This window comes from Rattus norvegicus, chromosome 6 (genome assembly GCF_021556685.1).
Source record: "Rattus norvegicus strain SHRSP/BbbUtx chromosome 6, alternate assembly SHRSP_T2T, whole genome shotgun sequence".
NCBI lineage: Eukaryota > Metazoa > Chordata > Mammalia > Rodentia > Muridae > Rattus > Rattus norvegicus.
Window position 1 is genome coordinate 136,784,850 of NC_141539.1, and position 27,600 is coordinate 136,812,449.

General features: G+C 49.1%; 1 protein-coding gene across 5 annotated transcripts; it reads left to right on the forward strand.

Moving 5' to 3' along the window:
- The first annotated feature begins 24 nt into the window (after positions 1-24).
- Positions 25-24,931, forward strand: Coa8 (cytochrome c oxidase assembly factor 8). Of its 5 annotated transcripts, none has more exons than XR_015621824.1 (5): positions 25-160; positions 11,556-11,753; positions 13,646-13,709; positions 21,905-24,253; positions 24,372-24,928. XR_015621824.1 is itself a non-coding variant. In NM_001037769.2 (5 exons), exons 1-5 carry the CDS (start codon positions 38-40, stop codon positions 24,704-24,706), a joined length of 582 nt encoding a protein of 193 aa, NP_001032858.1. In that variant the 5' UTR covers positions 25-37; the 3' UTR covers positions 24,707-24,931. The 5 variants fall into 5 exon arrangements, 2 of the variants coding, with proteins under 2 accessions (NP_001032858.1, XP_087409069.1); NM_001037769.2 differs by having other exon boundaries at positions 21,905-21,995; positions 24,601-24,931; XR_015621826.1 differs by lacking the exon at positions 13,646-13,709.
- The last annotated feature ends 2,669 nt before the right edge of the window (positions 24,932-27,600 follow it).

Sequence of the window (27,600 nt, forward strand, 5' to 3'; positions counted from 1 at the left end):
CCTTTCCACTGTCGCGATCCTGCCGTACGCGCGGGCCATGGCGGCTTTGCGGCCCGGAAGCAAAGCTCTTCGCCGGCTGCTCTGCCGGTCCTTCTCCGGCGGCGGCGTTCGGCTGGCCCGTGAGCGCGCTACGGAGCGCAGGGATGCTGCGTCCAGCCGGGTAAGCGGGACGCCGGGGCGCTGGCAGGGAGGGAAGCCGCTGAGCACCCCAACGACGCCCGCGTCTCTCCGGCAGGCTAATGATCCTTGTAGCGGATCCGCTGTGGAGAGTGCGAATCTTGTTTATTCTACCAAGTTAAATACCATTTGTATCAACACAGCTCTTGAAGTGTGTTTTCTCACTTCCGCTTCGTTAAGACTAGTGTTCGGTTTAAAGCGGTGGCCGACTTCATCATCTCACTTGTGTAGACTTCGCATTGTTTGTAAATATGCACGTGATGTCAGAGATCAACAGTGCTTGTCTGCAGCAGGAAAGGACGTGAAGCCTTTTTAAAAATCAGTTCCGGGGCTGGAGATGGCCCAGCAGTTAAGAGCACTAACTGCTCTTCCAGAGGTCCTGAGTTCAATTACCAGCAACCACAAGGTGGCTCACAACCATCTGTAATGAGATCCATACCCTCTTCTGATGTGTCTGAAGACAGTGACAGTGTATTCCCATATATAAAAAATAAATAAATCTTTTTTTTATTAATCAGTTGCACTTCTTTGCGACAGGATGTTCTGTTTAAGGAAGGCCTAGGTTTTGAGTCTATCCGTCAGATGAAAACATTAATCAGTGGCTACTAACACTTCACCTGCCACTAGGCTAGTGATAGAGACTGGAGAGCTTCGATTAAGCAATAATTAAGAGAGGGAATGAGGGGCTGGAGAGACGGCTCAGAGGTTAAGAGCACTGACTGCTCTTCCAGAGGTCCTGAGTTCAATTCCCAGCAACCACATGGTGGCTCACAACCATCTGTAAAGAGATCCGATGCCCTCTTCTGGTGTGTCTGAAGACAGCTACAGTGTACTTATATATAATAAATGAATACATCTTTAAAAAAGAGAGAGAGAGAGGGAATGAGGGAGGGGAAGAGAGAAACAGAGAAAATTAAGAATTGCAAAATGTGCCTGCTGTGGAAATTTTCATTTGCTACGCTGTGTCTCCCAGCACACTTATTATAACTACAGCTTTGAAGTTCCTTCTACGGCTTAGATTTGTTGCCGAGGACCCTGGCCTCTGGCTCAGTTTCCTGGCACAAGAAAGAAACAAGCTTTCACGCTTCTGTCTCTAGAAAACAGAGCTTTAGTCCTTGGGCAGAAAACAACTAAAATAGGTGTCTGAACATGCTTTGGGAGGGAAAAACTTAACTCAGCCAACAGTTTTCTCGTGGTGAGAGTTTGCCCTTACATTCATTTTTACTTAAAAAAAATTATTACGATGTGGGATACGCCAGCTGTGGAGTTGTGAGGACAGCTTTCTGGAGACCCTTTACTCCTTCTGTGATAGGTGCCGGGGGTGGGACTCAGCTCTCACATGAAATGCCTTTACCCTCTGAGCCATCTCGCCCTATGTGGTGCACTAATGTTGGAAAAAAGACAAGCAGCAATCTTTGAAGAGTCTTTTTGGAGGCGTGGTGGCACACCACCTTTAAGTGGAAATGCAAGCTTGTGCACTTAGCAAGTTCAGGGGAGACAGGGTTACGCAGTGAGATCCTGTTTTAAAACAAATTACCTGGGGTCTGGATCCTCAGGGTAACACTTCAGCCTTTTGGAGTCTAAGGGGCAAGCCAGTGCTGCTCACCTCTGGAGAGAGGAGCAGTGGGAATGACTGTGGCTAGGGGAACTGGCCACCAGCCAGAGCTTGCCTAATTCTGTACTGACTGCCCGTGCTGCTTTGTAGGATTTAAATGCCCCCATTATGGCAAATATTGGGTGGCACAAAAGAAAATAGGTTTGCCTCAGGGCTATTTTATATGTGTTGCTACCTTTCTTGTTTCCTGAGTAATTAAATGATTGTTAGACAGATTGCTGTATTGCAAAGAAATTTTGTAAATAGAAAGTCTTAAAAGTAACTTTGTGGTTGGAGGCAGAGACAAGGCAGATCTCTGAGTTTGAGGCCACCCTGGTCTGGCTACACAGAGAAACCCTACCTTGAAAAATCAAACCAAGCAAACAAATAAGTAAAAATTTTAAAAGAATATCGCAAACTGTTTCTTCTTCAATAAAATAAACCCTCTACTAGATTCCTCTGCATGTTTTTCTTTAGCTCTCTGGTCTTGCTTCAAGGAAGGAGACCCACGTTGAGTGCCAACCTAACTTCACTTCTGGTCTCTTTGTACTCGTTGCTTTACCCCCCTTTTATTTCTGTCTCTGACAGAGTCTCGAGTATCTCAGGTGAGTGTGGGACTTTGTGTATGGCCGAGGATGACCTTGAATCCTCTTTTCTGCATAGTCTTCCGCAGTTCCAGGACTGCGTTACATCAACCACCCTGGTGTTTTGGTCTTTTTGTTTTGTTTTTGATTAGAGATAGGGTTTCTTTGTGTAGCCCTGGCTGTTCTGGAACTCGCTCTAAAGACCAGGAGGGCCTCAAGTTCACAGAGATCTGCTTGCCTCTGCCTCCTGCCTGTTAGGATTAGTGACACGAACTACCATGTCCTGCTGTGGGGATGGGATGGATGGGTGGGTGGTGGTGGTGGTGGTACTTTTTAAAAATTTGTGTGTATAGGTGTTTTACCTATGTGTATATCTGTACATCACATGCATATGTGTCTGTAAAGGTTAAACGTAGTGTGTTGGATCTTCTGGAAATGGTGTTATAGACAGCTGTTAGCTTCCATGTGGTTGCTGGGAATTGAACTCAGGACCTCTGGAAGAGCAGCCAGTGCTCTTAATCACCAAGCCATCCCTCCAGCCCCAGGGGTAAAATGACAAAAGTTTAGAATCGAGGTATCTTTTTGTTTGATTCTCTTGAATTTAGTTCTTCAGACGGTCTCCCTCTATCAAAAATCTGATCAATATAACTCTGGAAGGTGTCCAGAGCCTAATCACCCTTTTTAAAAGCACAAAGACAAAACCTTTCTCCCAAAATACCGTGTCCCTTAGTCTGTAACCAGAAAAACTTGTATCTTGCACTCTCTCCCAGAGGAATAATATAACCATAAAACTCAGTCACACCCATTATGAAGATTAAATAATTTTAAAAGAGGAAGTAATCTAAATAATAGTGTTAAACAATGAGCCTGTCAGGCTTTTTAAATCTGTCATATCAGGAAATTAACCCAAAATTCCCATGGAGCCCACGTTAAGATAATCTGGGCTTCCTGTTGTGGTAAAAATCAAACATAACCACAAACCTTTGCTAGCCGGCATCAATGAGCCATATGGCCTTTAGCCGGTAATTTATAAAACAAATTAAACACCTTCTATCAATTCTAATACCAAAAGGTAAGCAACTTATCAAACCAGGACTTTACCCCAAAATATGTCAATCTGTCAAGCTCTCTACCTAGAGCCTTAGATTTTTATTTACTAATAACTTCTATAATATATGTCTGTATTCACTCTGCCTGGTGTTACAGACTTCTATCACAACTCTCTACTTGGAGTGAGTGACTAATTTTCCCTCAGTTCCAAACCATGGGTGAAAATCCCCATGTGATTTGTGTAATCTCTGTACTCTCTTCTTCCAAAAACAAACTTAATCACCTTTTAGTAATACCTGTAATTAAGAAGTATCTTGTCTAACTAGGATTTCAACCCAAAATTCCCCGGGAGCCCACATTAGAAGGAATATGAGTATCCTGAAAGACTTTCTATACAACTTTCTAAAAAAGAGACTTTTAATCTCTAACTCTCTGAGCTGCCACTACTTATCACAGCAGGGGGCCTACAGCCTAGGCTGCTACTGTGTTTCTTTGTTTAAGGTCCCTGCCAGTGAGACATCATCATCACATGACTCAACATGGCACTGGCCTCCTCTTACTTAGAAAATAAAACTTTCTTTCAACTCTTAGGATTAATAGTGGATTCTTTTTCTTTTTCTTTTTTTTTAGATTTACTCATTTATTATATATAAGTACACTGCATCTGTCTTCAGATACATCAGAAGAGGGCATCAGATCTCTTTACAGATGGTTGTGAGCCACCATGTGGTTGCTGGGAATTGAACTCAGGACCTCTGGAAGAGTAGTCGGGTGCTCTTAACCGCTGAGCCATCTCTCCAGCCCTAATAGTGGATTCTTGCCCACCATGTTGGTTCATCATCTGTTGCTGTAAAATTATATATTATCAATTGGATCAGAAAAAAAAAACTGTTGCTGTAAAATTATAAAAAATGCTGTCTTTTATCCCGCTCTAGGTCTGGCACCGCAGTGCCCCAAGATATCTTCATCTCAGTCAGCAAAGCCTCTCACCCACTTTGCTCCATCCCATATCCCACTGCCAATGGTTTCTCTCTGAGCCTGGCAACAATCTCTCTACCTGTCTAGTTTTCAAGGCAGGTTGCCACCATGCCAGAAATATACATCCCGGGGTTGGGGATTTAGCTCAGTGGTAGAGCGCTTGCCTAGCAAGCCCAAGGCCCTGGGTTTGGTCCTCAGCTCTGAAAAAACAACAACAACAACAACAACAAAAAACCCCAGAAATATACATCCCAATTCCGGGGTGGCCCAGTGTCTCCAGCCACTATATACTCTTTTGAATTCAATTAAATCGCCACATGAAAGAACACACAACACAATAACCTCTGGTCCAATTGATAAGATATAATTGCCCACCTAGACATACAGAACCCTGTACACATCCGTCCCTTAAGAACATTCATAACAACCTGTAAACGTGCAGAGAGGAATCTTAACATCAGCCTCCATGTTCTCTCAGCTGCTCCTCCTCTCTCTAGTCTCCTCCTCTCTAAAGCTTTTCTCCCGCCCATCCTTCTTCTTGTCCAATGACAGGCCTCGTTCTATCCTGTACACGCCTTCACCTGCATAATGACATCATCCTATAGTACAGAACATTTACACCATTTACACCCTCATTATTAACAAAAGAAGAACTTAAATAATTGTACACTGAGCAGGCCTTTTGCCCACTACTGGAACCATGGCCTCCTGACATGACATATCATTGCCGCTGTAGGCATTCCGCAAAAATGTTAAAATAAGCCAGAGTGCTCATAGAATTCTGAGGAAAGCCTGGGCCTCATGCTTTTGGAGAAAATGCTTTCTCAAAACAAACAACAAAAAATCCCAAGTCACTTTTAACTTCATAAAATATTGCCAGGGCAGTGGTGTCACATGGCTTTATTCCCAGCACTTGGGTGTGTGTGTGTGTGTGTGGGAGAGGCAGAGACAGGTGGATCTCTGAGTTGGAGTGTAGGAGAATTTTAGCAGAGCCATTGGGTCTGGCATGACTTCTGGAGTGATGGCACCTGGGCATTGACGTAGCCTTTTGTAAATCGTGATTGTTATCTGAGGTTTATGAAGTTGCTCTTCCTGAAGGATTCACAGAGACTTTGCATAACTTAGTCCTAGGACATACCTGGTAAACCAGGAAGCCTGGCTGAGACGGGCTTCGGTAATTGTCCCTCAGACAACTCCTAGAGAGATTGAGAGGTTTTGGTAGGCAGAATTTGACTTTTTAAAGATTTATTTATTTTACATATGTGAGTACACTGTAGCTGTCTTCAGACACACCAGAGGAGGGCATCAGATCCCATTACAGATGGTTGTGAGCCACCATGTGGTTGCTGGGAATTGAACTCAGGACCTCTGGAAGAGCAGTCAGTGCTCTTAACCACTGAGCCATCTCTCCAGCCCAGATACTGACTTCTTTTTTTCTTTTTAAATTGGATATTTTTTATTTACATTTCAAATGTTATCCCCTTTCCCAGTTTCCTGTCCATAAGCCCCCTAGAAATTGACTTCTTAAAAGTGCCTTCTGTGTAACAATCTGAAAAGCCGTTTGGAGGTCAGCCCTCCAGAGGCTTGTCTCACTGCTGCTGAGAAGCCTGCATTCACCCTTCAATGTCTTTCTTTCTCTGACCAGCCAGCCTGGTCTACAGAGTGAGTTCCAGGACAACTGGGGCTACACAGAGAAACCCTGTCTTGAAAAGCCTAAAGGAAAAAGGAAACAGAAATAGGACGCACAGACGCAGACAGGGCTCCTGCTGGAGCCACCGCTGCGTCTTTGAAAGCCCCATCCTGTCAATGAAGCACTGATGAAGCCCTGTGTCTACTGATGCTGGCATTTCCTGTGGGGGCCCGGAAGTACTAAGGGTACAGAAGTACTTGGCAGACACAGGTGGCTGTGCAGGGAGGGCTTCCTGTGATGACTCAGGTTTTATGCAGAAGAAGCAGGGTGACCTCCCAGCCCACATGTAGACTCTGCTAAAGCTGACACTTCACTGACTCCTAGAGAATTCGAGAGATGTTTACTAAGTCTACAGCTTGAGACTGGGCCCTTGACCATTCAGGGGAGTACCTCCAGGGTCCCTAACTTTTAAGAGGACTTGGGAGTTGGAAAAGGCCACCAATAAGATCCTTGGACAGAATGGCCTTACGTTAACTTGACAAAAGCTAAAGTCATCTGAGAGGGGGAAACCTCAGTTAAGAAAATGTCTCCAGCAGGAGGCAGAGGCAGGCCTGGTCTACAGAGCCCCAGGACAGTTCTATAGGGTTCCAGGAGAGCCAGGACTGCACAGAGAAACCCTGTCTTGAAAAACACAAAAAAACAGGAAAAATGTCTCCATAAGATCAGACTGTATGCATGTAAGCAAGTCTGTAAGACGTTTTCTAAATCAGTGATTGATAGGAGAGGACCTGCCCATTGTAGTGGTGCCATCCCCGGGCTGGTGGTCCTGGGTTCTATAAGAAAGCAGGTTGAAGGGCTGGTGAGATGACAGCTCAGCGGTGAAGAACACCGGCTGCCCTTCCAGAGGTCCTGAGCACACGGGGACTGATGACCATCTATAAGGGGATCTGATGTCCTCTTCTGCCATGTAGGTGTACGTACAGACAGAGAGCACATCTATGTTTAAAAAAAATACATTAAAAAAAAAAAAAAAAGGCCAGCAGTGGTGGTGTATGCCTTTAATCCCAGCACATGAGAGGCAGAGGCAGGTGGATCTCGGAGTTCAAGGCCAGCCTGGTTTACGGAGTGGGTTCCAGGACAGCCAGGGCTACACAGAGAAATCCGGTCTTGAAAAACAAAAGAGAAAAAAGCTGGCTAAGTAAGCCATGTGGAGCAGGCCAGTAAGAACCTCACTGCTTTTATACAGAACTGTGAGTGAAATAAACCCTTTTCTCCCCAAGGTGCTTCTGGTCATGGTGTTCTAGCACAGCAGTAAGTCAGCTAAGTCTGACTAAGACACAGCACAGCAGTGCCCACGTGAGGGGCAGGCCTTGGGTCTGGAGGTGGTAGGAAAGACAAAGATAATAAGGCAGACTCCGGGGAGGAAACTCTCACTACAGTCAGTTCTGTGTGCTTTCCCTTGCAGACATTCAAGATAGCAGATTGTGCACCTTGCTTTTCTTTTTAGTATTAAACCTTTCTATGCCCGGTGGGATATCATCTTCGCATTGGCTCGATTTGGTTTGCTGGTTTACGTAGCACCTTTGTGCTGTTGGGGCTGCTCCTTGAGCTCTCATCTTAGAGGAGCCTTGCAAAGCAGGAAGCCTTTGGCAAGTGTGCATTCCCTGTTATCCCGTCTCACACCCTGCTTTGTCTGTGCAGCACTGCCCTGAGGGAGGGGAGCTAGGAAGCTGGGGGTGGGGGACGCTGTCAGGCGGGCTGCCTCTCAGAAATGCTGGATTCTTGTCTGCCTCTCCGCAGGGTACATGGCCCAGGTACGGGATCCCTTCCCACGCAGAGCCTTCCTGTCCATGCTCCAGGAAGCCAGCATTATGTTCTTACAGTGTAGGAACTGAAATTACAGTAATTATTCACTCTGTGGAGGGAGATTTCTTTTAGGAAAAGGTTTTATTCCCTTCCCCAAGCCTCTTTCTTTTTTTCCTAATAGCATCTGCTTGGTGAACAAAGACGCAGGTATTTTCATGTAGGGAGAGCAAAGGAATTAACTCATCATAGCCAAAGATAAGTATCTTCCAAGTTATTATGAAAAGTGGAATGGCCAGAAAATTTGTCATACGGGTTCCTCTGTGGCATCAGGTCACCTGACGCCAGTAGGTCCATCTGAAGGAGCCACGATTCCGCTGGCCACTCCTTGGGCTCGCCGTGCTGTGGTAATGATCAGGCAGAGTGATCGCTGGGGCAGCCCTTTATTCTGTTTTAAGGCGGGGTCACAGTGCACAACCTTAGCTGTCCTGGAACTAACTAGATCAGGCTGGACAGGAACCCCTCATGCCTCTACCTCCTGAGTACGGGAACTAAAGGTGCACATGAGGTGACTCTTTTAGCATTTCCTGATGAGGACAGCCTGTAAGAAGAAAAGAACGTTCTACTCAGTGAAAATGCTTCTTGTCGGCGTTTGAAGCTGTAAGCAGGAAGTGTAGTATAGGGCTGTACTAAGTAAGTGAAGGGCCCGCTCTGCGGACTGTGCTGGGCTGTAAGTGTCCAGCACTCTTTAGCAGCAGGAGCTGTGTAGCATTTCTCCACCAGCTCCTGGAGTTCCCCGTCTCCCCTGGGCTAGCTTAGCCTTCCGCTGCTCCCGTGAGCACTGCTGTGCATCTTCACATTCCTGAGAAGGAAGTTCTAACTCAGGACCCTGGGCCAGTCCGCGTGCCTACAACCCCAGCATTCGCGCCTTTGTGGCTAGACCTAGACCAGCCGCAGAGCTGGCAGCTTGAGGTCCAGGGCCTGAGATTCGAAGGGCCTGCTGAGCTCTTGGCTCACTTAGGACCTATGAATGCTCTGAGCCAACTCATCTAAACTCACCATGTGTGGGGGAGTGGTCTGTGCAAGTAAGACAAGCCTGTCGCTTGCTGAAAGTGCTTGCTGCAAAAGGCCAAGGCCCGGGCTTGGGGATTTAGCTCAGTGGTAGAGCGCTTGCCTAGCAAGCGCAAGGCCCTGGGTTCGGTCCTCAGCTCCGGGGAAAAAAAAAAAAGGCCAAGGCCCAGAGTTCTGATCCCGAGCATCCGTGTAAAATCTGAGGGAATGTGGTTGCTTACTTGGAATCCGAGCATGTGAGAAGCAGAAACAACCCCTGGAATAAGCTGGCTCACTAGAACGGCTGAAACTGACTTTTAAGTTCATTGACACAGGATACCAGGTGGAGAGCAATGAGGAAGGGGGAGACACGCAGTGCCAACCTTGGGCTTTCACATGTGCAGTACACACACACACACACACACACACACACACACACACACACAGATACAGACACAGACACAGACACACACACAAAGAGGGGAAATAAGCCTGTAGAAGTCCGGGGGAAATGGCTTAGTAGCTCAGGTGTGTGCCCCACCATCAGGAAGACAGGCTTGGATCCCTAACACCCATGTATGCCTGTAGTCCTAGTGGTGATAGGGACATGGAAACAGGCAGAACAATGAAGCTTGTGGGTTTGGGGAGAGGCCTCATGTCAAATATGGTGTACAGACTGATCAAGGGAGCACCTGCCATTGGCTTCTGCCTGCCACTTGGCACTTGTGAGCATGGTAATGCTACATTACCCAGAATTGCCAGATGTGCACCAGTCGTTAAGCCTGGTGGCACAGGCACTGGTGCTCACACCTCAACTGTACAAATACACATGTGCCCAAAGGTAAGCCGCTGCGGGCTGGGACTGTGGGTCAGTGTAGAGCGCTTGCCTTAAATGGGTTGGGTTTGGAGTTTGCTTCAGCTCCACCAAACCAAATAATAAAGAAAAAAAGAGTACGGCAAACAAGGGGGCTCAGTGGTTAGGAGCCCTGGCTGCTCTTACAAAGGACCCAGGTTCAATTCCCAGCACTGATCTAGCTGCTCACAACTGTCTGTAACCATTTCCAGAGGCTCTGACACTGTCCTCTAACCCTACAGGTGCCAGACATACATGCAGGTAAAATACCTGTGCACATAAAAATGCGCTTCCCAGAGCTGAGATATTTTTATTTTGGATTAGGTATTGGGTGTGTGCACAGGTGCGTGTGTATAACGGTATAGGTACCCACAGAGGCCAGATATGTCAGATCTGCCTGCAACTGGGGTGGCCGCAGTTCTGAGCCGCCTGACGTGAGTACTAGGAACTGAGCTTGGGTTCTGCGTAGGTGTGCCAAGTGCAGTCAGCCGCTCGTCTCCAGCCTTACTACAGGCTTTTTGTGTTTTACCCCGGCTGGCTTGGGAGCCACTTTGTACATAAGGCTGGACTCAAACTCAGATCTGCCTGCCTCCGCCCCCTAAGTCCTGGGATTAAAGCTGTGAGCCACCAGCCAGGGTTTTTAAAGAAAGCACTTTGGGAGGTTGGGGATTTGGCTCAGTGGTAGAGCTCTTGCCTAGCAAGCGCAAGGCCCTGGGTTCAGTCCCCAGCTCCAAAAAAAAGAATAGAAAAAAAAAAAAAAAAAGAAAGAAAGAAAGCACTTTGGGTTGGGGATTCAGCTCAGCGGTAGAGTGCTTGCCTAGCAAGTGCAAGGTCCTGGGTTTGGTCCTCAGCTCCTGGGGGTGGGGGAATGGGAGAATGGGGGTGTGGGGGCATGGGGGTGGGCGGTGGGGGGACCTTAGGAGAGAGTGCCTTGACTGCTGTCTGGAGTAGCATGGGTTGAGGTGTAGAATGCCAAGGGTGGGGGCAGTGTAGACAGACACACTGGTCCCACGGTGTTTCAGTGGAGGGGTAAGTAGGCTTTTACCTCAGCCTACTACATGCTGGGATTAGAGCCACAGGACACTATCCCAAGACCACCCCCCCATTTTGCCTATTAAAACTATATATATCAAAACTCAAGATCTGGTTTCAACCTTTACGACTACAAAATTAAATAAAGAAATGCTTTAGAGGCAGAGGGTGGCTCCTTGTGGCTGAGCTTGCCCAGAGTGTGTGAAGCACTGTTGACCGAGCTGTATCTTCAGCCCATCAGTCCTGACCTGATTTTGAGTAACGGAATTCATAGGAAGGGCCTTTGTCTTAAGATGATCGAGATGATCGATGTGTTGGGCGAACGTGCTTACCGCTCAGCTACATTCTTGGTTCTGTTATTTTATTTATACTTATTTTGAGACAGGGCTTACTAAATTGTCCAGGCTGGCCTCAAACTCTGATCCTGCCTCAGCTTCCTAGCTGGAGTTACAGGCCTGCCCACCTGGCCTCCACCGTCAGGATACGGAACTGTTTTAGCATCATTTGGCGAACCGTAGAATAATGCTAATATTTAAGCCAGATATGGTGGTGTCTGCCTGTAATCCCAGCACTTGGGAGGCTGAGGCAAAAGGATTGTGAGTCCAGCCAAGGCCACATTGTTAGGGTCATGTCTGAAGGAACCAAGAAGGAGAACAAAACAAAATCACAGCATTTTAGCTGGAAAATGATCAGATGGATACATTGTAGTCTTTCACAGAGTAAGCTGATGAGGGCCTTGAATAAGCGGGTTTTATAACACCAGGGGCTGGTTTAGTTACGTTAATTCCTTTCATTTCATTAAAGGTCTCAAGATTCTGCCCTCCGAGACAGTCTTGCCATGATTGGATAGGCCCCCCAGACAAATACTCCAACCTTCGTCCTGTTCATTTTCATGTCCCTGAAAATGAGTCTCCTTTGGAGCAAAGGCTTAGGGAATTGAGGCAAGAAACGCAGGAATGGAATCAGCAGTTCTGGGCCAAGCAGAATCTGTCCTTTAATAAGGTAAGTGTGGCGTTCAGAACAGTAAGGGACAATCCTCTCAGCCACTTGGGGGCGTTACATCCTCAGCATTGCCGTTCTGGTTGCCGCTTGGGGGTAAATAGATACTTTGTCTCTTCTTGATGGTGTCTTTAGCAGCCAGCGGTGGCGATGCATTCCTTTAATCCCAGCACTTGGTCATCAAAGTCAGGAGGACCTCTAGTTCAAGGCCAGTCTTCATAGTGAGCTCCAGACTAGCCGGAAATGTGAGATAGGGTCTCACTATAGTGTCAAAAAAAAGTTTTTTAAGAGATAAAAAGATGGGGTTGGGGATTTAGCTCAGTGGTAGAGCGCTTGCCTAGGAAGCGCAAGGCCCTGGGTTCGGTCCCCAGCTCCGGAAAAAAAAAAGAACCCCCCCCCCAAAAAAAAAGATAAAAAGATTGTTTTAAACCTGCATGTAGCTGCGTGGAAGACTCCTTGTCCAGTCATTAGTCACAGTTTGAGGCTTTCGGGGAAGACAAGGTCCAGGACCAGCTCTGACTTGAATGCATTGCCTGTTTATAAGAAGTCACCACTATGATTGCCACTTATGAGAGTTCAGGATTCTTAGCAACTTACTCATAAAGTGAATGAAAAACACCTATAAATATACTAATGGAAAGAAAATAGACAGGAGTGTTTGTTATAGCCTGTGGATTTGTAAACCATCCACCTTCCCAAATCCATTGAACATCTTTTTTTTGTTTTTTTTTTCTTTTTTTCGGAGCTGGGGACCGAACACAGGGCCTTGCGCTTGCTAGGCAAGCGCTCTACCACTGAGCTAAATCCCCAATCCCCCATTGAATATCTTTTAAATCCCTGTGTCAAGCTGGGCATCATGGCACACACCTGTTCCCCCAGTACTCTTGCTACTACATAGAAAGTTTGAATCCATGCTGGGCTACATGAAAAAAAGTCCTGTATCAAGCGTGAACCTCTAACCAGGTTGAGATGGCTGAAAACAAGCTCTGAGGTAGCTGGAGAGATGGCTCAATGGTCAGAGTACTGGCTGATCTTCTACACTACAGTCTCAGTCCCCAGCACCCAGATGGCGGCTCACGACCCTCTTGTTCCAGGGGATCCAGTGCCGTCTTTGGGCTTCTCAGGCACAATGCATGTATGTTATATGCAAATGTATGTGCAGACTCACATACATACACACATAAAACAAGTCTTTTTTTTTTTTTTTAAGATTTATTTATTGTATATGAGTACACTGTAGCTGTCTTCAGACACACCAGAAGAGGGCATCGAATCTCATTACAGATGGTTGTGAGCCACCATGTGGTTGCTGGGATTTGAACTCAGGACCTCAGGAAGAGCAGTCGGTGCTCTTAACCACTGAGCCATCTCTCCAGCCCCAAAACAAGTCTTTTTAAAATGCAGGTTTCACAGTGTGATATTTCTAAGGAAATTTGCCCCAAATGTCTCAGCATTGGGAGCCGGAGAACAGTTCTCTCTCCTTCTCTTTTGGTTTTCGTGCCAGGATTAGAAAGATTGATTGATTGATTGATTGATTGATTTAATGTATGTGAATACACTGTAGCTGTCTTCAGACACACCAGAAGAGGGCATCGGATCCCATTACAGATGGTTGTGAGCCACCATGTGGTTGCTGGGAATTGAACTCAGGACCTCTGGAAGAGCAGTCGGTGCTCTTAACCGCTGAGCCATCTCTCCAGCCCAAGGGTTTTAATGTTTTTAAAACCATATTTGAATATTTTTGAGACAGGGTCTCATATAGCCCAGGATGCGCTCAAAACTTGTAGCTGAGGATGACTGATCTCCTGATACCGCCATCTCCACGCCATTCCGGGTTCAGGGAGTATAGGTGAGTGCCCAACCCTGGCTAAGACGTTCTGTTGATCCTCTTTCAGGAAAAGGAAGAGTTCATTTACTCAAGGCTACAAGCTAAAGGCTCAGGCCCGCGAACCGAGTCAGGTTAGTACGTTTGTGCTGTTACTGTTGTAGAAAAGTGTTACTGAATGAGGAGAAGCACTGGACCGACAGCCTCCGTGCCCTGCTTACTGTCTCCCTGCCTGCAGAGACCCTGCCCTGTGTGTGTATCACTGGGTTCCCTCGGGCTCCTAGCTCCTCCTCTCCCATCTTCAGGGATGTCGTCACAGCCTCTCAGAGTTGAGTTCCTCCTTTGTCCTTTGATTTTTCTCTTTGTGTACGGTACTGAGAATAGAATCCAGGGCCTTGAGCATTGTAGGTAAGCGCTCAAGCCATTGGGCTGCACAGCCTTGCAGTTGGATGAATGGCTTCCCCTAAGGTTAGGAGGCCTCTGTAATCTCCCAGCCCTCCATCTTCCTAGCACTCCTTCCTGGATTCCTAGCAGAAAGCAGAGGGCTGTGGTAGCCTTCTGCTAAGGCAGGCCAGTTGAGCTGTCTCCCAGCCCTTTGGCTTCCCTGCCCCGCCATTGAAGTTCAGACCCCTGTTGATTCTCTGTCCACTGTGCACTTCTCCGTTTTTCCCAGCTTCCCAACTTTCTTGTTCGTTTTGTTTTTTGAGACAGATCTCTGTGTAGCTCTGGCTGTCCCAGAACTCACTATGTAGACCAGGCTGGCCTTGAACTTAGAGCTCTGCTTGCCTCTGCCTCCAGAACCTGGGATTAAAGTCTTGTGCCACCACAACCAGCCCCGGCCAGCTTTGGATCTTTAAGGCAGCATTCTGTTTTCTGTGAAGGGCGTTTGTGGTTGTCTGGGATACAGTGACCCTGGGTGATATCTAAGAAAACTTAATTTATGAAAACAGATCTGACCTCTAAATATCCTCTGTCAAGCCCTGCTTTAAGTTCATCTTTTGCACCATAGCTAGACTATTCCACCCCAAATGCTTACCTGACAGGTGCCCTCTTTGTAGGCTTGTGCTGGCGAGATGCTATCTCACCATGTAGCCCCCGCTGGCCTGGGACTCTGATCACCTGTCTGCCTCTGAAGTGTGGGATTAAAGGAGTGGCCATCACACCAGCCCTCACCACAGGCCACAGAACTTCTCGACTGCCTCACATCTTGGCCTTGTCCATCTCCCAGGCCCAGAGCAGGCCGTGGGCTGCTGGAGTTGCTTGTTTCCTTTTTGTTTGTTTGGTTTTGGGTTTTTTTTGAGACCAGGTCCCACTGTGTAGCTGGCCTGGTCTTGAACTCATGGTAGCCTTTCAGGATCAGCCTCCCCAGTGCAGGAATTAAAAGAGGGTTGCACATACCTGGCTCACCATTTCTTTCGCTCAAAATAGCCTTGACCATTTTCTCCGAGTGTTGATGTCAGGCCTTAATAGCATTTTGTACTGTTTTATTACTTGGATGCCTACTCCCAAAATATTCTAATGGACAGCCCACAACCATTAACTCCAGAGCTGAGTCTGCTGTTGGGTTAAGGTGCCCTCACTCTCTGCTAATCCCTAGCCCGCCCTGGTTTGCTTCAGAAGAAGGGCGAGGGGTGGTATTCTGCATGCCAGCCCCCACTTCAACAGAAGAGGGTGCTGCATCCTAGCACTGTGTGGGAATGAACGGAGGGCCAGTTTGGTCCTGATGTGAAGGCCAGGCACCAAATGCTGTCTAAAGAGCCCGAAGTGTAACGGGGGTGAGAGCCCAGCTGAGACCACCCAGTAAGAAAGGAGGGTAGGCTCTGCCCACAGGAGTCAGATCAGAAGACGTGTGGATCTCAACAGTTCTCAGTTCAGCTGCTGCTATTCCTCTCTGTCTGTCTGCCTGTCTGTCTGTCTGTGTGCGCCCTCTCGTTTCATCCCTGTCTCACACTCATATGTGGCGAAGCGATGTCTGTGGGCCATCAGCCATTCCCATCAGGTCAGCTCATGCTGTGGTATTGCCTTAGAGATTGGCCAATATGTATGTATGTATATATATGTTTCCTATATGTGAGTACATTGTAGCTGTCCTCAGACACACCAGAAGAGAGCATGGGATCTCATTACAGATGGTTGTGAGCCACCAATTGAACTCAGGCCCTCTGCAAGAGCAGTCAGTGCTCTTAACCGCTGAGTCACCTCTCCAGCCCTGAGGTTGGCCGTTCTTGTAACAGACAGGAGAATTGTTTTGATTCCTATAAACATGCCAGTTCCATTGCTGACCGCTATGTATTGAAAGACTGACCTTAAGTAACATTTATAATTAATTCGGCGATGGAAAAGAACAGCGTGCGTGGAGAGGGAACGTGGGGAGCCTGGAAGTATTTAGAGGTCACATAAAGGACGTGTAATCCACTTGGGTGGAGCAACACGGTTAATAGGGTGTTCCTGGAGACGGCTGAGCGTGTTTGTCAGGTTCCTTACCTCGTGGCGGCTCTGAGGAGATTCATGTCAGCTGGCTAGACACAGCTGCTCCATACTGTATACGTACTTAAGGAAAAACCACCGTGCTTTGTGGAGGTTAAACAGTTACCAGACTGTACCAGTTGTAATGTATGAGATACCTCTTGTTCAGAGCACACATGTTCTGAGAAACACTTTCCATGTGTGGCTCCTTAGAGGCTCCCAGGGGCTCAAGGTAGAGGAGCTTTGGCTAATGAGTTATATTGGAAAAACAAATTACCTTTTCAAAAGAATTATTCATTTTCTATATGAGTACACTGTAGCTGTCTTTAGACACAGCAGAAGAGGACATCAGATCCTATTACAGATGGTTGTGAGTCACCATGTGGTTGCTGGGAATTGAACTCAGGACCTCTGGAAGAGCAGTCGGTGCTCTTAACCGCTGAGCCATCTCTCCAGCCCCCGAGTAGTTTTTTAATTACCCGGTATCAGCTGCTGATAGAGCAGAGTTAGATCTCGAGTTCCCACTGCTAGAAACTCTTACCAGAGCCTGCCTTTAGTCCCGGCTCCTGGGAGGCAGAGGCAGGTAAATTCCTGTGAGTTAGAGGCTGACCTGCTCTACAAAGAGAGTTTTAGGTTACCCAGGGCTACACAAAGAAACCCTTTCTCAAAAAACCAAATAATAATGACAACAAAAACTCATGGGGCTCAGAGGTTAAGAGCACTGGCTGCTCTTGCAGAGGACCTGGGTTCAGTTCCCAGCAACCACATTGTAGCTCATGCCTGCTTGTAACTCCAATTCCAGGGTTTCTCACAGCCTCACGTAGACACACTTCCAGACAAAACACCAATGTACATAAAGTAAAAATAAATTCTGTGTGTGTGTGTGTGTGTGTGTGTGTGTGTGTGTGTATCAACCCAGTTTTGTAAATGGATGAGACCTAGGTCCCACCATCCCCTTTGAAAGCACACATGCAGTGACCAGGGGCTCCTATTAGTCTCCACATCCTAAAGATTCTACCTCCTTCATCTGGGGATGAAGGACACGGTATAACCCAGCCACCAGCAGCAGGGGAACTGAAAGCATCTGAATGGCTGGGCCCTGTGGTGGGGCATCCAGTTGCAGTGAGCACTAAGGACCTGGAACATGGGTCGCAGGGCCCTAGCGGTGGGCTGTACTCAGATAATGGGACCAGAGCGGCCCTAGGACTTCTTCCTTACCCTTCTCTTGCTTTGTTCTTTTTTTTTTTTTTTTTCCGGAGCTGGGGACCGAACCCAGGGCCTTGCACTTCCTAGGCAAGCGCTCTACCACTGAGCTATATCCCCAACCCCTTCTCTTGCTTTGTTAACCCGGCCCTCTGCCTCCCAGTTAATTCCTCTGTCAGTCGCCAGCCAGCTTCCAGCCATGCTGGGTCTGGACCAGCACACAGCAATGGGTTGTGTTGAATGAGCCTGGCTGCTGCCATGGGAACACAGGATGAAGGCGACCCAGAGGGACGGCCAGACAGCGTCCGGGAAAAACACAGTTCATGACGAAGAACAGCTTGGTGGTGTTTGTAGCCAACATGACGCGGACCGTCTGGACTTTTAAACAGGCTGCAATGGCTTTGCCTTAGTAACAACACCTGTGGACCAGTGACTGAGTGTGTGGGGAGGAAACCTCTGGCTTTACACAAACGCCATCTCAAGCAGCAGGGCATCTGTCTGTGCTTTCTGAGTTCATAGGAAAGGTTCCTTCAGCACTCAGTCCTGACGGAGTTGCTTTGGTGGCTAGAGGTAGCCTGAGAGCCCCAGCCCCTTTCTAGAGGAAAACAAGCCATGGCCGTGAACAGCCAGTTCAGCAAGTTTTCCTTACAGGCTTTTTTTTTAATTGCAAAGCGGGGAGTCTAGTTGCCCAGTGATTGCAGACTAGTAAGAGTGGTCGCCACCTGCTGACTGCGTGTTCCGCAAGTTCTGCTGTGGTGTGGGGAATTCACTGACCGTAAGTGCAGGAAGAAGCAGGAAGCCCTGATTTCATTGTTCGACAGCAGTGTCAGGAAGGAGTTCTTCCTGTCCCTTTCTTTGACTGCGTGTTTGTGCATCCAGAAAAGGAGTCATGGAGACAGATCCACTTTCTCAGATGGCATTTGTGAGACGCCCACACATTCTCAGTAATGACGTGATGCAATTGAGTTTTCCCTCCATCCCTCCATCCCTCCACTATGGCTCCCTTCCTCCTCCTCCCTTTCTGTTCCCCAGCCCTTCTCTTTACTCTCCTCCCTGCTCCCGTTAGCTTTAGGTTCAATAGTAAGAGGCAGAGAGGAGCCATGGAACAAGCATTGGCTTGGCAAGCATTAATGGGGTTCCTGCTGTCTGGTCGTTGGCCTGAGGGTGTTTGGGTGAGGTGTCCCTAGGTCTGTCTGAGAGCTCCTTGGGGAAGCCGTAGGTGTGGGCAGAGGTGTGGGCAGCTCTGCGGGCTCTACAGGCAGCCGTGCTGACCATTGCTAGAGACGAGGCACTAGGTGTAGGGAGGACACGGTCGGAGTCTACGTGGGGAGGACCCGGCCCTCCAGAGGAACAGGGACTCCCTTCTCTAAGGATAAGGAAAGACTGTCACCCTCAAAACTCCTCTGGACTGGGCTCCATCCCGGCCTCTGCTCCCTCCTCCATCCTGCTCCCTCCTCCCTCCTGCTCCCTCCTCCCTCCTGCTCCCTCCTCCATCCTCCCTCCTGCTCCCTCCTCCATCCTGCTCCCTCCTCCATCCTCCCTCCTGCTCCCTCCTCCCTCCTGCTCCCTCCTCCATCCTCCATCCTGCTCCCTCCTCCCTCCTGCTCCCTCCTGCTCCCTCCTCCCTCCTGCTCCCTCCTCCATCCTCCATCCTGCTCCCTCCTCCATCCTGCTCCCTCCTCCCTCCTGCTCCCTCCTCCATCCTCCCTCCTGCTCCCTCCTCCCTCCTGCTCCCTCCTCCCTCCTGCTCCCTCCTCCATCCCGGTCCTACCTTCCCACCTGCCTGTGTGTATCTTGAGACCAGCTTATGTATCACCTTCCCTTGGAGCCTTTGGCATTCCTTACCTCTCAGGTGGTAGATACTCCTCACTTCATATGATAGCATCTATCTCCACAGAGATGTCCACTGGCTTCTGGGATGGGGCATGGAGCAGAACTACAGTCCTGCCCATTGGGGGCTGACAAGCAAAGAAACTAGCAGGGAATTAAGGAAGAGAGTCTTCTCTCTCTCTCTCTCTCTCTCTCTCTCTGTGTGTGTGTGTGTGTGTGTGTGTGTGTGTGTGTGTGTGTGTGTTGTCCATGTCCTCAGAAGAGTCCTCTAGGTGGAGGGGACCACAGGAAGGCTGGGTCAGCAAAGTACTGTGTGTTTAGCCTAGTGGGTAACACTGCAGAGCTCCTAATATATTAAAGACTTGGCTCTTCCACATGCTCTATGCATTAGCAGGGATGCACAGCCATGTCCGCACTGTGTAGTAAACTGAGGCACAGAAGACGGCAGAGCACCTAAGCTGCCTAATAAGAGGCCCGCTAAGGTTGATCACAGAAGTGCAGCTGTGGACTTGAGCCTGTCTGCCTCATGGTCTTGAGTCACCCTCAGCCTGGATCTCTTCAGACTCAGGAGCAGTTGGGGGGCGGGGGGGGGGGCTAGAGGAGGGCCTGCCTGTCTCTGTCATGCTGACAGCTCTGCTAGTTTCTGTGTCTGTGTGATCTGCGTCTCTGGCAGTGCTGCATGGCCCCTGCACTCCATGGTAGGATTGGGAACTGAGAAATGCAAGCCTTTTCACCTGTTTCTTCTGTGAGCTGGGGTTCTTCCTATGAAACCCTGGCTGGCCTGGAGCTCACTGTGTAGACCAGGTTGGCCTTGAACTCATTGAGATTGCCTGCCTCCGTCCTCTTCTTGTGGGGATAAAAGGCTAATGGTGTCCTGCCCTTCCCAGCCCATTGTTTAGCTATTAACATCTTTGACTTTCCTGTGAGTTATAAGTTACCTGTTAACATTTGCAAAGTAAACAAAAGCCTGTCAGCAGGAAGCCAGCTGCAGTTCTGACAGAGAGCAGTGCCCTCTTTTGGTTGTTGGTTTTTATTTATTTCTTTTTCTTTTTCTTTTTCTTTTTTTTTTTTTTTTTTTTTTCTATTTTTTCTATTTTTCGGAGCTGGGGACCGAACCCAGGGCCTTGTGCTTGCTAGGCAAGCGCTCTACCACTGAGCTAAATCCCCAACCCCTTATTTATTTTTCTTGAGATAAGGTTTTTTTCTGTGTAGCCCTGGTTGTCTTAGAATTCACTCTGTAGACCAGGTTGGCCTTGAACTCAGAGATCCACCTGCCTCCGCCTCCTGAGTGCTGGGGTCAAAGGCGTGCGCCAACACTGCCCCTGGCTACAGTTAGTGTATGTGTGTGGGTCTTCCGTAAGTTTGTTGAATATATTAAATCTTTACACACATACCACACACATGCAGTTTATTTGATGTGTGAGTGTTTTACCTGCATATATATATGTGCACTGTGTACATACCCGAGTCCTCAGAAACCAGAAGAGGGCTCTGGATTCCCTAGAATTGGAGTTACAGATGGTTGTGAGCCTTTGTGTGAGTTCCAGGAATCGAACCAGCACTCCAGCCTTTGTTTTGTTTTTGTCTTTTGAAACAGTATCTCGTGTAGCCCACATTGGCCTCAATCTCACTGTGTAATGCAGGGTGACCTTGACTCTGTGCTGCTCCTGCTTGCTGATGTGTGAGATATTGGGACAACAAAAACCCCTAGTGAAATAGCACAGCAGTTAAGAGCACTGGCCGCTCTCACAGGGAGGAGGAGTCCATCCCACCCACGAGGTGGCTTAACAACCGTCTGCAGCTCTAGTTCCAGGGGCCCGGACACCCTCTTCTGGTCTATGGGCACCAGGCCTGCAAGTGACACACGAACATACAAGGTCGGCAGAGCATCCATACACACAGAACAAACATAGAAAGTTATAAAGCTATTTAGAGACTGGAGCAATAGCTCAGGGGTTAGGAACTTTTACTGTTGTAATAGAGGACCCAAAGTTGGTTCCCAGCAGCCAGTGGCTCACAACTGCCTGTAACGCTAGCTTCCAGACCATCTGGCTGACACCTACTGGCTTGTGCAGGCACTGTCCCTACTGTACCTCTGTACCTACACACACACACACACACACACACACACACACACACACACACACATACTTAAAATGAAATGGAATCTTTAGCTGGCCATGTCGGCGCTTGCCTTTGGTCCTAGCACTTGGGAGGCAAAGGCAGGTGGGTCTCTGTGTTTTTGAGGACTATAGTGTGAGTTCTAGCATCGCATGTGCGGGTCGGAGGACAGTTCATGGGGGAGTCCGTTCTCTCCTTTTACCTTCTGGATCTCAGGGATTCAGTTCAGGTCTTCAGACTTGGCAGCAAGTGCCTTTAGCCACTGAGCCATATACAGTCCCCTGGTTTTTGTTTTTGGTTTTTGTTGTTGTTGCTTTTGGTGTTTCAAGACAATGTTTACCTGTGTACCCCTGTTGTCTTGGAACTGACTCTGTCCTCGAACTCACAGAGGTCCACCCGCCTCTGCCTCCTAAGTGCTGGGATTAAAGGCGTGTCCACCACCACCTGGCTTGGTTCTTGGATTTTTTTTTTTTTCTTTTCTTTTTTTCGGAGCTGGGGACCGAACCCAGGGCCTTGTGTTTCCTAGGCAAGCACTCTACCACTGAGCTAAATCCCCAACCCCGTTCTTGGATTTTTAAGACAGGATCTCCTATAGCAAGGCTGGCCTCAAACTTTGATCCTTTTGCTTTTAGCTCCAGTGCTGGGTTCTAAGTGTGCATCGGCACGGCCAACTTCTCCTGTGCTATGTTTAACTGTGACTTACTTCCAGGCCAAAGAGCAACGCTGGATGCCGAGGAGATGGCTGACTTCTATAAGGACTTTCTGAGCAAGAATTTCCAGAAGCACATGTGCTATAACCGGTATGCACGTCCGCCTTTCCTGAGCTCACTGAGCTCATCCATCAAGACAGTTCTCCTAGCTATGCCCTTTGCAGTTCTAACCAAACCTGTCAGCTTCGGTATGTGTGCGAGGTACCCAAAGCCCCCCCCGGGCTTACATCATCGAGTAGGTCCTGACATCTCTTAGTATCTTTCCCTGGAAATATGGGGTCAGCCAGGACCCTTGGTCAGTAGAGAAGAGGGCCACAGGAGAGCCATACAGGGACCAGCAAGGAGCCTGAAATGCAGGGTGAGTCACCCTCCCAAGCCGTACACAGGATTACAAAATATCACTGCACACACGTGTCTGGGGAGCGCTCCTGGAGGCTCTGGGTCTCTTCTGGTTATGCACAGCTCATGTGGAAGAGTTTCTCTGCCCCACACCAATAGTATTCAAAGGTGACCACACAAAAAGGCACTCAGGCTTGCACATGCCTTTAATCCCAGCATTCAAGAGGCAGAGGCAGGCGGTGAGGCCAGCCTGGTCTACAGTCAGTGCTGCCCTGAGAAACCCTGTCTTGGAAAACAAAACAAAGAGAACACTCAGAAATAATGATGTGATTCTGTTCCTAATGGCCGCCCAGGTCTAGACGCTCGTCATCTCTCGTCATCCCTCGTCATCCCTTGTCACCCCTAGCTGCTGAAACCACTGGGCAGTAAAGGCTGTGGGGATTGGATGGTGACCTGAGGGTGCCACACCTGAGTCCTAAGCACGGCTGCATCTTATGTTGTGGTGACCCATTGAGCTGCAGGAGGAGGGACAGCCCATGCCTGCAGCTGTTTTCAGGAGACGTGGGGCAGCATGAGAACCTGAAGGTGTCAGTCAGAGTCCTGGGAGTCATTCTACAGAGCTGCAGTCCTGAGCTCCTGTGACAGGTGTCTAATGGAGATGGGATAGGTCTCTAATGGATCGTCCTGTCAGATTAGTGGGATTTTTTTTTTAACTAATTTTTGAGACAAGGTCTCATATATAGGCCTGATTGGTTTGAGACTTGCAGTGTGGCCAGGGCTCTGTCCCAGAAGAGATAGAAAGTAATAAGTAGATGTTACCGCGTTGGGCTCTATTTTGTTGCTGTGATTGTTTAGTTGTTTGATTGTTTTTGAGGAAGGATCTCACTATGTAGTTCTAGAGGTTCTGGAACTCTGTGTAGACCAGGCTAGCCTCAAACTCATAGAGATTCTGCCTACCTGCACTTCTTAAGTGCTGAGATTAGAAGTGTAGGCCGCCATGCTTGGCCTAATAAATCTGATTTAAAAAAAAAATGATTTTAGTCTTTTGTGATATCTGGTAAAACAGATGCAACTTGAGATTTTTGTTAAAATGTAGCAGTGACAGGGCTGGGTGTGGCCAGAGGGGCAAGGTCTCAGAGAACGTGGGCAGCTTCGGGAGGGAGCCAAGTCTGTGTTGTGTTATTCTGACCCAGTTAGCTGCTCAACCATGTGAACTCATGGACGCAGCGCATTGCTGCCCCCTACAGGTCTGTGTGTGCAGTGCCCTCGAGGCTGCCTCCACACAGAAACTGGGAGACTTTTCTGGCTTTTCTGCCTAACTGCCCGGAGCGAATCATCTGCCTCACAAGAGCAGTGTGGCTCTCCTTGCCTGAGACACACAGGGTGGCCTCTTGCTCTCCCCGAGCCTTTCCTATTTACTTAGGGTTCTGCTAGTCAGCGGGGTTGCCTCAGCTAGCGAGTTTTAAGTTCCCTATAGATGGATGGAGTCTGTGGACCTACACCGTGGCTGACTTGTGCTGTCCCCTCCTTAGGGCTCTGGTTCCTCTCTTACCTTCTGGGCTGAGATCCAAGGAGTCAGTGCATCTAGCCCTAGCAGAAGCACTCAGGAGCTCAGAGCCTGGAACGGCTGGTGGCCTTGGGGCAGCAAGGCCTCGGACCCAGGGACTGAGATGTGCTTTTCCTCCACGCAGTAAGCCCTCCAGACGTCACCTCACCATTAGACTCAGAGCTGCCACCAGTGCGTGGGCTTCCATTGGTGACTTGTAGGCAGCAGCCCATGTCTTTTCTCTGTATAGATTCTACCAAGGTATGTGTGAGGATCAGACCTGTCACCCAGGAGAAGGGACTTTGAGCTTTGTGACATTCCACTTCCTACTGTGGAATACTTTGTCCCATACAAATTAGACCAAAGCAGAACACCCCCACCCCAGTCCCTAGGCTGTCCCTTAGATACTCACCGCTGCCCGTCTAGGGACGCTGCTGGGTTCACAGGGGATCCTAAGAATCCAGTCTGCTGGGGGCTGGGGATTTAGCTCAGTGGTAGAGCGCTTGCCTAGGAAGCGCAAGGCCCTGGGTTCGGTCCCCAGCTCCGAAAAAAAGAACCAAAAAAAAAAAAAAAGAATCCAGTCTGCCAGGACAGGCCAGGGGACGATGAGAACGCTCTATCCACAGGGAAACTGGCTGTGGATGTGCATGGCCAGCTGGGCTGGAAGTAGGGAGTCAGGTGACCGTGGCACCTCCAGGAGAGCTGCTGTCTGGTCAGCTGACACTGCAGTTGACTGGGGTCCTCTCTCTCTCTCTCCTCTCTCTCTCTCTCTCTCTCTCTCTCTCTCTCTCTCTCTCTCTCTCTCTGTAGAGACTGGTACAAGCGCAATTTTGCCATCACTTTCTTCATGGGGAAGGTGGCCCTGGAGAGGATGTGGAGCAAGCTGAAGCAGAAGCCAAAGAAGACAAGCGGTTAGAGGAGCCCACCGGACCTGACCCACAGCACCAGGTCCATTTACGAGGCCTGGAAACTAAGTGAGCACAGGTTCCTGACCTGCGCTCAGACCTTTGCTGACTGTGTGTCCCCAGCGGCTCAGTCCCATCAGCAGACTGTATGCTTGTTGTCTGTATCTTGAATTATGTCAGTTCAGAAGATAGCAGGGTAAAAATGTGAATAAAGTTTTGCTGTAAGAATTTAATCCAGTGCAAGCTGGGACCAATGCTTCTGATCTGGGAGTGAGCCTTCGGCTGGCTCTGTGGTGTGGCTAGGGTCCTCGGCCCTGACCATAGTGAAAGCAAACAGCGGGTGCAGCACCTTTGTGTGAAAGGATGATCAGAGTAATGTCATCATTTTACAGTCAGGTGACCCCCCTCAGCATCCAAAGGCACAGCCTAGCAGCCATTGTCACCATGGTTAAAGGGGCCTCTGCAAACAGAGAGAACACAGAATGTGTGGTGATTGTGGCTCATGGTCGCCATTGTGGTTTAGATCTTGAATGTCTCCGACAGGTGTGGCTGCTGAAGGCTTAGTTTCTACACGATGGCTCTGTGGGGAGGTGGTGGAACCTATTGGAGCCTATAGGGGGTAGTAGGTCATAGGGCATTCCCTGAAAGCAGCTAGTCGGAGTCCAGCCCCCCACTTCTGTCCCCTTACCTAGAACAGGGATATCGCCACTGCTGAACAAACGGGCCCTGCCCCTCATCAGTGGCTTGCTGACCAGTCCATATACACAGGCTGTGTGAGGACGCCGTTGGTCCTCAGGGCGCCAGCCACCAAGCTTCTGGTTTCAGGGAAAGAGATTACATTGCTTTAGGTCGAATTAGAGCTAGGGACATTTGGAAACAGACTCCCCAGTCCCCACGGCTGAAGGCCAGGGACTGTGCCCAAGTGTCATGTCAGCAGCCATCTCTGCAGAAGCTGCTAGCTTCATGCAGATGGGCAGGGTGTGTGTGTGCGTGTGTGTACATGTGTGTACGTGTGTGCGTGTGTATGTACGTGTGTGTGCGTGTGTGTGTGCGTGTGTGTGTGTGTGTGTGTGTGTGTGTGTGTGTGTAAAGCCATCCCACTGGCTCCGAGGCTGCTGTCTTTGAGGAGGGCCTTCACAGGAGCTGTTATGACTCTGCCTGAAGCCAGACAAGAAGTCTAAGATAATCTGTTCCAAGTCTGCAGGCTCAGCAAGACCAGCAGATGACCTCTCTGGCTGGCCACTCGCCTCTGGGTTGGACCTTTTGGTGATGTTAGGCAGGAAGCTTTAAAACAGCCACTTCTCCCAGAGGACCAGGGCTGGTGGGAAGACATTGCTCACAGCCTTGATCTGGGGATCTGATCTCAGGACAGTGAGGAACATCTCCTTGGTCCCGGCTGCTGGCACTCTTGAGAGGTTCCAGAAACATTGGGAGATGAGCCAGGAAGTCGATGGGTCCTTGGAGGTGTGTTGTTTGTGACAACCTCTTCCTTCTGGTTTCTCTTCGCTTTCTGGCCACCACGATGTGAACTGCCCTGCAGTGCTGTGTCCTCCCCTGTAAGGACTGAACCCCTGAAAGCCTGAATAAACCTTTCCTCACTGAAGCTGGCCTTGTCAGGCGTTCTCTCAGTTGTGTAAGAGGAAAAATACAAGAGCAGAGAGAAGCAAACACTGGCCTCTTCCTCGGGACGGGGCCTGACTTTGAGAGGAAGGTTGGCAGCAGGGAGGCAGCACATGGGAATGAGGAATCTGTGACGAGCACACATCAGTCTCCTAGTCTATACTGCCCCAGCCTGGTCTCCATGAGGCAGCGGATGCTCCAGGATCATCAGGACAGAGTTCTGTCATGAAAGGTCCCTGTGAGGTTGAAAGACCCCAGCTTAGCAGCAGTAACGCCATTTTGCAAGGCTGTACTTAAGATGACTGGTTCAGGGAAAGGTTAGAACACTGAGTACACAGCGGCTGCCAAGCAGGATGTGTTTGGTTGAAGGCCTGGCAACAGGACGACTTCGGTTGAGCACCTGACAATGAAAAAAAAAGCCCCGGGAGAGGTCCCACACCCTGGTGGGGGGCCGAGTCAGTCGTTATGTTCCAAGAAGGTAGCTAAGAAACTTGCCCCCGGGCTGAACCCTTGGGGGGCCGAGTCAGCCGTTATGTTTCAGGAAGGTAGCTAGGAAACTTGCCCCCGGGCTAAACCCTTGCCATATTAGAATCCACCAATTATATCCCTGTAACCATGCATCTGCTTCTGTATGCTTGCTTCTGCTCCCCAAAATCCTATAAAAGCCCATCCTTGGTTCCATGGGGCGCGCCAGTCCCCCGAGTGACTGAAGCGCCCGCAGGTGCCTGTGCCTGTGTATCCCGACAATAAACCAAATCCTCTTGCTGATTGCATCCTGTGGTGTCTCGGTCTGGTCTTTGGAGTTAGAGGGTCTCCATCCCGAGGAAAAGTTCTCCCTGAGAGCTTTTCATTTGGTGCATTGGCCGGGAAAGGAGATCCTCCACCCAGGGACCACCGACCACCCACTGGGAGGTAAGCCGGCCGGCGTCTGTCTGTCTGTCTGATTTTGTCTCGTTCTGCCTTATTCTGTCTGTTCTGTGAGCGCTCAGCTGTGAGCGCTCAGCCAGGTCTGTTCTGTGGGCGCTCAGCCAAGTCTGTTCTGTGAGCGCTCAGCCAGGTTCTGTGAGCACTCAGCCAGGTCTGTTCTGTGAGCGCTCAGCCAGGTTGTTTGGAATTTGGGCGGGACGAAGAAGGAGCTGACGAGCTCGGACTTCTCGCCCCGCAGCCCTGGAAGACGTTCCAAGGGTGTTGGGGCCCGACTTTTCGGGGCCCAATCTGGGAGAGGAGAAAGATCCGGACTAACGGCACTCTGTCTGTATTTTTGGCTTTCAGAGGGCCCCGGACT